The 10,343-nt window shown below is 48.8% G+C and overlaps 1 protein-coding gene across 4 annotated transcripts in view; it reads left to right on the forward strand.

The window, feature by feature from the left end:
• Positions 1 to 10,343, forward strand: part of CUNH16orf70 (chromosome unknown C16orf70 homolog) — a 45,066-nt gene that overhangs the window by 26,132 nt on the left and 8,591 nt on the right. For all 4 annotated transcript variants that reach the window (XM_032284176.1, XM_032284174.1, XM_032284175.1 and 1 more), the window contains 7 exons: positions 3,613 to 3,746; positions 4,157 to 4,240; positions 7,462 to 7,544; positions 7,989 to 8,032; positions 8,528 to 8,571; positions 8,721 to 8,779; positions 9,708 to 9,780. In XM_032284176.1, the coding sequence (XP_032140067.1) occupies positions 3,613 to 3,746; positions 4,157 to 4,240; positions 7,462 to 7,544; positions 7,989 to 8,032; positions 8,528 to 8,571; positions 8,721 to 8,779; positions 9,708 to 9,780 (521 nt within the window). The remainder of the gene's footprint in view (positions 1 to 3,612; positions 3,747 to 4,156; positions 4,241 to 7,461; positions 7,545 to 7,988; positions 8,033 to 8,527; positions 8,572 to 8,720; positions 8,780 to 9,707; positions 9,781 to 10,343) is intronic.

Raw genomic sequence — 10,343 nt, forward strand, 5'->3', positions numbered from 1 at the left:
ATGTGGAGACCGGGTCTTGCTACGTTACCCAGAATGGTCTTGGAACTCCCAGGCTTAATTGATCCTCCCTCCTTGGCTTTCCAAAGTTTTGGGATTACAGGTGTGAGCTGCCACACCCAGTTTTCCTCCCTATATTGCCCAGGCCGATGTGTAGCAGAATACTGTGGCCTTGAACTCCTGGGCTCAAACAATCCTGCCTTAACCTCCTGAATAGGCTACAAGAATGCACCACCGTGCCTGGCTCCCCTTTTTCTACCCTTAATACTGAGTTATCAAAGTAGACAAGCAGAAAGAACTTAATGAATTGTGGTTTGGCCACACCTTGCCAAGAATTTTGCTAACCATGAACAACAATAAAAAAAACAAAGAGTTGCCACCTTCAGTAGCTGGTCCCTCCGGGATCCATGCCTCATTTTGTGACTTTCCCATGCCTGGCCAACGTTGGCTGCTTTGGGTTGTGGATTGTGCTTAAGGGGACTGGGATCTTCAGTGTGAAGTTTATTTCCATAAAGACAGCTGAGAACCTTCCTAGAGCTCATAGTCTAACCAGCATTTATTTGTAAATTGGGTTCTTGCATCATCAGTCTCTGAGGCATTGGTTCTTTTTTTTTTTTTTGGCTTCTTTTTTCTTTGAGACATGGTCTCTGTCTGTCACCCAGGCTGGAATGCAGTGGTACCATCATAGCTAAGTGCAGCCTTGAACTCCTGGGCACAAGCAATCATCCTGCCTCATCCTCCAAAGAAGCTGGGACACCACCATAGCCAGCTAATTCTTCTATTTTTTTTTTTTTTTTTTTGTAGAGACTTGGTCTCCCTATGTTGCCCAGGCTGGTCTAAAACTCCTAGCCTTGAGTGGTTCTCCCACCTCAGCCTCCCAAATGGTTCTTAATTATTAAGAATCTGGTATATAAGCTCTGAGCCCACTTCTGTGAACAATTAGACAGTTCACAATCTCTAGGTTAGAATTTTTTGGGTTTTTTTTTTGAAAGAAAGTCTGGCTCTGTCGCCCAGGCTGGAATGCAGTGGTGTGATCTCGGCTCACTGCAACTTCCACCTCCCTGGTTCAAGCAATTCTTCTGCCTCAGCCTTCTGAGTAGCTGGGACTACTACAGGTGCACACCACCATGCCTGGCTAATTTTTGTAATTTTAGTAGAGACAGGGTTTCACCATATTGATCAGGCTGGTCTCGAACTCCTGACCTTAGGTGATCCACCTGCCTTGCCTCCCAAAGTGCTGGGATTACAGGCATGAGCCACCATGCCCATCCAGAAATTTCTTAAGATGTGATTTTCTAGTCTAGACAGAACAACTGCTTAAAAGAGTGTCACACTTGAGCTATGTTTCTTTTTTCTTGTTTGTTTGTTTTGTTTTGTTTTTGAGACAAGAGTCTTGCTGTGTTGTCCAGGCTAGAGTGCAGTGGTGCGATCTCTGCTTACTGCACCCTCTACTTCCTGGGTTCAAGCTATTCTCATACCTCAGCCTCCCAAGTAGCTGGGATCACAGACGTGTGTCACCACACTAAGCTAATTTCAGTATTTTTAGTAGATATGGGGTTTCACCATATTAACCACGCTGGTCTTAAACTCCTGATCTCAAGTGGTCCTCCCGCCTCAGCCTCCCAAAGTGCTAGGGTTACAGGTGTGAGCCACCAGCCGAGCTATGGTTTTTGAGAGAATTGAGATGTGGCAGCAAGGTCAAGCGATTTAGCATGTTTTTTCCCCAAGATCACTGCTTGAAACAGCAGGGTAGTCAAGGATCAGGGCCATTAATCATTTCAGGCAATAACAAGAGGAGCCTGTTGAGAATGGGCTCTTGGCCGATTCTGTCTGCCACCTGTACAGCACATTCCCAGTAGTCACACTGCTCACTGCTTACACTGTCAGCAGGGCAAACGCTTTGTTAAGTCAGGGCCTCACAGAGTTACCGCCTTCATTGAGAATTTCCTGTGGCAAGCACAAATTTCTCGACCTACTCATTTCTCTTCCTTATTTTCTCTTCCTTCTCATATCTGCCTCCTTATGGAGTATGGCTGTGATATTTCTAATGCAGGGAGTCAGTTCAGCTGTCTTGGTCCTCACAATAATAATTTGTGGAAAGACACACTCTGGGGAATCACAAACTAAAAAGTAGCCTGAAACTGTGGGTAATTCTACCTGGATATACTTTAAGCAGAGGGAGACAAAAGAGAAGACTCACCTATAAAGGCTTCCTTCCCTGCAGCCCCATCTGATATCACACATATCTGGCACCTAAAGAAATGTATTAGGCGACTGGATACTTTGGGCCCACAGTCCAGCTTGACAGGACTTTCAGTGGGTTCTATAGGTCACCCAGGCTTGTCTAAGCCATTATTTGCCCCTTGATGTATATATTTGCTGAGAATAGAGATTCTTGGGTAAGTTGAAGAACTCAGTATCTAGTTATTTCAGATTCTCTGCAGGCTTCTGCATATAGCAAATGGATTGTTACCCATGAGAGAACTTCAACAACTGTAAAGCCTTGTGTTGAGTAAGGTGGTTTTAGTGATTATCATGGCACCAGGAATTACAGTCCTTCTCAGATTCTTAGCATCCTTTTTTTGCTGGGAGGTGGGGGCAAAACACCTTGTCTCCCCCTCCACAAAATAGGGAAATTTTTACTATTGGTGTGTCTTTTACTGTTCGACAACCACTTTTACATTTGTGTGTTTGTGTATGTGTCATTAACTGGAACCATTTCTGAAATGTATCAGAAAAAGTCAGAGCTTAAAGATTCTTCCCAAAGAATAAACTTTTGGCAAATTAGAAGGTCTTTTATTCCTCCACTTCGCTGGTTTGTCCCTTTTGAGTGATAATGGTTCTTGTCTGGGTTGGAGGGCTGTGTCAGGTTTTTGTGTGGAATTAGGGAGTTAATGCATGTTTCACTCTACTTGTTGATAGAGTGGTCGTACAGGTTCAGTCTCTGGTTAGGGGTTACCATTGAGAATTACTTTTGTGCCTTTTTTTTGAGATAGTGTCTCACTCCCACCCAGGCTGGAATGCAGTGGTATGGTCTTAGTTCACTGTAATCTCTGCCTCCCGGGCTCAAGTGATCCACCCACCTCAGCCTCCCAAGTAGCTGGGACTACAGGCACCCATCACCAGGCCCAGCTAATTTTTGCATGTTTTTGTAGAGATGAGGTATCACCATGTTGCCCAGGCTAGTGTCAAACTCTGAGCTCAAGCAATCTGTCCACCTTGGCCTCCAAAAGTGTTGGGATTATAGGCGTGAGCCACCACATCTGGCCAGAAACTGCACTGTTTTGTTCACTTTTATTTCTTCAACATGTAGCACAATGTTCTAACCCACAGTAGGCAATAAAACAGTTGGTGAGTGAGTAAGTGAATGAAGTCCCCAGAGCTCCATGTCACATGTGGGGCATTGAATGAGTCCCTGGCATTATTTTGAATAGATAGTGATCTCTTGTACAGTCTTAAGCCCTGGTGACCTGATATTTCTGCTTACATGCCGTCTTGGCCCTTGCCAGACCTAATAATGTACCACGCAGCCAGTATCTTCTCTGGGACCCCCAGAAGGTCAGGGTCTCTGGTCCTAACCATAACCTGATGACCTTTCACTCTTGTTTTCTGCAGGTTGTGGACCTGGCCTATTAGCAGATGCCAAGATGCGGGTATTCGAACGTTCAGTGTATTTTGGCGATTCCTGCCAAGATGTTCTCAGCATGCTTGGCTCTCCACACAAAGTCTTCTATAAATCAGAAGACAAGGTAGGGGAAGTGTGTTTATAGAGTAGGCAGTCTCTCTCCTTTTTTTCAGTCAACACCAATTGAATATTGAGTAAATATAAACTGTTTGCTATTTTCCCATAGAATTTGTTCTAATTAAAGCTAATGGTAAAGTAAATTGAAAACTATTTTCTAACCCCTGTAGTCGTTACCCTGACTCTGTCCCTCTCCATAGTCCTTACCTTTCCTTGGAGACCAAGGCCCAGTCCATAGTCAACAACAGCTGGCCACCTCTCTTCCTAGATTGGTCAGCACCAGCAGCTGAGAATCCCCACACTCTTGCATGCACCACAGCTTAATGTTACACAAGGAACACAATTTGTAGACTTTCAGTTAATCCAGAACTGTATTAGAGGGATGGATTTTAATTTATGGTTATTTTTTCCCTACAGATGAAAATTCATTCTCCTTCCCCTCATAAACAAGTTCCATCGAAGTGCAATGACTACTTTTTTAACTATTTCACTCTTGGAGTGGTAAGTTGTGATTCCTCAGAGAAGCCTTTCATTTCTATTGAGATGGGCAGTGCACCTTTGCACATTTGTGTGTTCACATGTAGCTGGAACCATGCCTGGGCATTGGGGAGCCTGGCCCCAGGTGGCTTTGCCCAGGGTTGTTTTGCATAGGCTCTGGTACCAAAGTAGACCTTTCCTGCAACCAGGATTGCTGAGGAACACTAGGTTCCCTGGTACATGTTGACTTCTTTTCTGAGGGAAACATGTTCCACAGATGGAGGCCTTGGAAATCATTCAGGTTAAGCTGTTTGAGGAACTGTCTTCTTGTAAAGTATAGGACCCTCTTGAGTGGACAAAATGGAGACTGAAAAGGCTTAGAGACAGTGGGGCGTGCTTGTATATTTTTAGAGGACCACCTCAGAGACATTGCTGTTACCCTATGCTCTAGACCTATGGAGCTGGATGTAGCTGGTAGCTATCTAGTGCAGACAGTCCAGCTGGTGGGTGACATGCAGGCATGAGAAATGATTGTGTAAACAATGTTTCAGCAGGAAACATCTCAGAGGGTAGGGCTGGCTTGGACCATGGGTCTTGTAACCTTTGAGCCAGGGTCTGAGGTCCTGAGGCAGCAAAGAGTAGATTTCAGAGAGGGAGAGAGGAGAGACTGAGTCTGCCTATGTGAGAAAGACCAAACACAGGAGCCGAGAGAAGTAGGGGAGCTGCTGTAGGATCATGAACTCCTGAGAGTAGGATGGTGGCAAGAGGGAACAGTGCTGTTGCAGCTGGACCTCTGGTTCAAGGGCCGGTGATGATAGTATCTCAAGAACCTTAGGGTGTTGCTTTTCCAGCTGGAAACTTCTGTGGCAGTTGGTACCTTTGCCCGAGTTTTTGCTTGGGCCCACTGGGCTCTTTTCTCCCACTCAGCCTGGCAGGCTGCATTTAGCTTATGCTACTAGCCTACTAGATTCCATACCTGCCAAGGGCAAGCCAGGCACAGAGCAGCAAGAGGTGTGTGAGCAAGTGAGTGTGGGGTCCGGCCACTGTGCACAGCCAGGCATGCTGTAGCAGGGTGGGCAGCTCCAGACACCATCACAGATGCTGGCTCCATGTAAGGCCTGAGGCTGGATCACATGTACAAGTGGCTTCCATTGTGGGCACCCATGTCTGGACAGGGAGAACGCAGTGGTGCACAGAAGCTTGGAGACACCAGGAACCACAGAGCCCCAAACACCATGTCACAGCTCTGGTGCAGAGAGCCCCTAGCTCTGGACTCCCCAAAGGGCTACAGCTGTTCTCTGCTTCTTGTCGCTCACAATGTGGAAAGCAGGGCAGGGCATTTCAGCCCTGTTTGTGTTATAGCTCTTTCAGTCCCACCATTCGGTGGGTCCTAAGTTCTTGTCCCACATCCAGGAAGAATGAGGTATGTGGACAGCTGGAGGGTGAACAAGAAGGAGAAGAGCTTTATTGAGCAACAGAACAGTTCATAGGAGACCCATAGTGGGTAGCTCCTTTCTGTAGGCAAGTCATCCCGAGGAGTCAAGGAGACCTAAAGTGGGTAGCTGCTTCCCACAGCTAGTAGTCTTGACGTCTGTCCAAGTCCAGCTGAGTCCCGAGTTTTTATGGGCTCAGAAAGGAGGAAATACATGCTGATTGGTCCATGGGCAGGCCCGGAAACAGCACCATAAAGTCTCACTCAGGCCACGAACTCAACCCAGAGCTCACAGCCCGGCCCCCAGGCCTCAGGCTATATCCCTGGCTTGAAGGTGAAGTTTCACCTGGGACCCGCCCCTTTCCACCCAGGAGCCTTTCTGCCTCCTGCCACCATCAACATGCCGTCCATGGTGTCCATGCTGTTCATGCCAAGGCAGCAGCGGGCTGGTATGTCAGTGTCACCCTGAGTACATCTACTCCCAGCCAGGTTGCAGCAGTGGCTGGGCTCAGCCACAACTTTGCTTCTCCCTAGAGCAGGCACTGGGAGTGGGGAGAGGCTAGGGAGTGGGAGCAGGCACTTTCAAGCCTGCTGGGGCAAGGGGCCTCCTGGACTCCCAAGTATGCAGGGATTCCAGGGTCTGGAGCTGTGGCTGGGAGGCTGCAGCTACACCCAGGAGCATGGGCTCCTGCCCTCCCAACTCAGTAGAGGGCAGGGCTCTCACCTATTCCCAGCGTCCACAGGCTCTGCATAGTTCTATGGGAAAATGGAGGCCCCTTTCCCTGCTGCAGCTGGCGTCCTCACAGCAGCTACTATAGATGGGCCATTGCTGCTATCAATAGGTGACAGGAAAGATGGAGAGAATGGACTATCCTTAGTTGGACTTAGTTGGCTGTGGGTACAGGAGTAGAGTCAGAGGTGACCCTGAGATCACAGGCCCAAGCAGCTACCTGGATATGAAGCTGGGAAGGGTAGGGGATAGGAGGGAAGTGTTCACTGGGTGGCATCAAATCCAGGTCCAAGACCTAGAGAGAGGTCAGGCAGGGGTTGCCAACTCCCACAGAGGGCGTAATGGAAGCCAGGAGTGTCTGGCAGATCGTGGAATTCAGAATAGTCAGGTGGCCTTGAGCCCCTGAAGAATCAGGTGACTTGGCCGGGTGCAGTGGGTCACACCTGTAATCCCAGCACTTTGGGAGGCTGAGGTGGGTGGATCCCCTGAGGTCAGGAGTTCAAGACCAGCCTGACCAATATGGTGAAATCCTGTCTCTACTAAAATTACAAAAATTAGCCAGGCATGGTGGTGTGTGCCTGTAATCCTAGCTACTCAGGAGGCTGAGGCAGTAGAATTGCTTGAACCCCACATTTGGAGATTGCAGTGAGCCAAGATCATGCCACTGAACTCCAGCCTGAGTGACAGAGTGAGACTCTGTCTCAAAAAAAAAAAAAAAAAAAAATCAGGTGACTCTGAATCTTCTTGGTAGCTTTAGAGCCAAAATCTGCTCTCAGTTACATTTTTTATCAGGTGCCATTGGCAGGAAAGTTCTCCCTTACAATGTTATTGTGCCCAAAAACTGGTAGCTGCAACCCCTGTTCCTGTTGGTTCTGTAGACGGTTGGGTCCCCCCTTCATTGAAAATGTATAAAAGCTGGTTGTCCTTCGTTGTCCCCTGAACTGTTGTATGGAAGAAAGGTGATGCCTGCAAGCATCCTCATTATGGAATGGATTGGGTGTCCCAAGTTGGACATGCCCTTGGAAGGCCTCTGCCCTGCCTCAATAACATTCCCTCCTTGAGTACACTTGTTTTCTATCCCAGGACATCCTCTTTGATGCAAATACACACAAAGTGAAGAAGTTCGTTCTACACACCAATTACCCTGGGCATTATAATTTCAACATGTGAGTACACTTGTACCGTCCCAGCTATGAAGTGAGCTTTGGGCTGAAAACCCCAGGAAAGAGTTTGTGGCTTTGGGTGTTCACTAATTTATCAACACCTGAATGCTTGCTGTTTCATGGGAAGTAAATTTCCTGAGTGCTTGCTGTGTTCCAGCCCAGTGTCCAATGCCTTACATCTTTCTGTTTGAACCCATTTTATAATTAGGAAAATTGGTTCAGAAAGCTTATCCAAGGTGATAGCTCTCCAGACCCCAGGGCCAGGATCTTTTCTGTTCGACTTCCGTGCATAAATCTGGCCTCCCCCAGTGAACACTGTCAGGGGCTCAGAGCCAAGGCTTTGGGCAGGTGTGTTTGGTTCTGTTTCTCCTGGGGTGTGGGGTTGGAATATGGGAGTGGTCAGGCTTCCTAGGAAGCCCAGCCTTTACCCATCTGTCTTCTCTCTAGTTATCATCGCTGTGAGTTCAAGATCCCATTAGCCATAAAGAAAGGTGAGTAGTGAAAGCCCTGAGGGTAAGGGAGGGATTTTAGAGTCTGTTTTCCACTATGAGAAGGGAGAAAGATCCAAGCAATGGTTGAGTATGTGGAGCCTCTGCCCATGGCCTCAGTTCCTCTGGGATGGGCTCATTGTTCTGGGGCTGCAGTGTTCTTGGTCTGGGTCTCCTAGAGACCCTTGAGGCCTTATCCTATGACTGTGGATTGCTGGCCTCTGGAGGGGAGAGTTTCTTATTACAGATAATCATCCAGCGGTCCCCAGCCCATCCTTGGTGCCTGCCACCTACTGCCAGTTGGTATAGCTCACACCTGACTGGCCTCCCTTCACCTCTCCATCCTCTTCCACCCTGGAACTCCAGAACAGCCTGTTAATCCTCCCCATGTACTCCAGCCCCAGTGCAAAGGGTCACCAGGTCTGGATCCTACCTAGGGATGGGGCTGCAGGTGGGCTGGGCCAGCTACCAATCTGCCCCACTGTCTTTTCCTTTCAGAAAACGCAGATGGTCAGACAGAAACGTGCACAACCTACAGTAAGGTGAGCGCCTATCTTCCTACCTGATACAGCCTAAGAATTAGGTGGACATAGCCTGTGGGCAGTCTGTGGCCGTGTCCTCAGGGCCAGCCATTGGTCACAGACGTGTTCATGTCCCTACTAACCCCTGCTCCCCTCTATCCCTCTTGTAGTGGGACAACATCCAGGAGCTCCTGGGTCACCCTGTGGAGAAGCCTGTTGTCCTGCACAGGTAAGTGGGAGTTTAATGTCCCTGGCCACCCCACCGGACTCCTTAGAGCCCAGAAAGCCCAGGGAAGCCTGACAGAGTGGATGTTTCTTAAAAATTACAGAAGTTGGGCCGGGCATGGTGGTTTACGCCTGTAATCCCAGCACTTTGGGAGGCCAAGGTGGGTGGATCACCAGGTCAGGAGTTCAAGACCAGCCTGGCGAACATGGTGAAACCCTGTCTCTACTAAAAATACAAAAATTAGCTGAGTGTGGTGGCGCCTGTAATCCCAGTTATTCGGGAGGCGGAGGCGGAGAATTGCCTAAACCCAGGAGGTGGAGGTTGCAGTGAGACGAAGTTGCGCCACTGCACTCCAGCCTGGGTGATAGAGCGAGACTCTGTTTCAAAAAATAATTACATAAGTTTCTAATGTTGCCACAAGCGTACTTCCTGCCCCACCTTGCACATTAGGACTGAGCCAACTGTTCCGCGTGTTCACCTTTGATAGAGAGGCTGTCCCCAAGGGTAGCTCCCCTCTCCCCACCTTATCTTCAGATATGGGGGCCTTCTTAGTTATTCAGAACGAAGGAGGGATTGGCTGGCTTTCCTGGGCTCTCTTTTTCCCTCAAAGCTGCTGCCTGCTGAAGTCCACAGCCCCATTCCTGGTTGCCATGCTGCCTGAGATTCTCACTTGAGAGGGCCCTTTTGGCTCCTCACACCCTACTCCAGTTCCAAAGTAACTTTCTGTACCCTGTTGGGCTATGTAGGATTCTGAGTTGAGTGGGGCCATCCCTACCCCGAGGACCTTGCAGGCCTATGTGGGAAGCAGACATACTCTCATAGCTGTGAGAAGCTACTGGCCAGTAGCCCACACCCCAGAGAACACTGGATGCCTTGCTTCAAGGCTGTGGCCTCTGTCTGCCCCTCTATAATTCTGAATCTCTGGCCTCAGGTCTTCCTCCCCAAACAACACCAACCCATTTGGCTCCACATTCTGCTTTGGTCTTCAGCGAATGATCTTTGAGGTAAGCCATGGAGGCCCTAGAAATAAACTGCTTGGGGGGTTGCTGGTCATGGCAGGGCCACGTAAATGGTGGAGGGAAATTGGGGAGGGCCTAACTTCCCTGTTGGGCAGATTCATCCTTCTCCCGCAATCCTGTCTGCTGCATACCTGGCTTCCTCACACTTACCAGAGAGGGTTCAGAAATGATGTTGAGAAATCTGGGTCACAGAGGCCAAAGCAGTGGTCTGTATCCAACAAGACGAGAAGTAATAGATCCCAAGTTTCTATCTGAAAACATGAGTATAGAAGGGAAGGGGGAACCACAGGGCAAGTGGGGCCCAGCTGAGGGTGTTGAGGGCCCTCCAGTGGCAGGTGAATGCATTGTAGGGTAGTGAGTGGCTCTGGAGGCCCCAGTGACTTGGCAGAAGGAGGAGCTGCCCTTGTTTTCCCTGTGGATGCCAGTATCTCCAGCAGACACTTAACAGTTCCAGAAGGACTGGACAAATGGCCGTGGTAAAGGCTATGTATCAACCATTGATAAACAGGCAGATCTCAGGCAGAGGGGCCCTTAGCATGAACCAGGGG

Source organism: Sapajus apella, unplaced genomic scaffold (assembly GCF_009761245.1).
Source record: "Sapajus apella isolate SASKATOON/1434 unplaced genomic scaffold, GSC_monkey_1.0 scaffold15, whole genome shotgun sequence".
Lineage (NCBI taxonomy): Eukaryota > Metazoa > Chordata > Mammalia > Primates > Cebidae > Sapajus > Sapajus apella.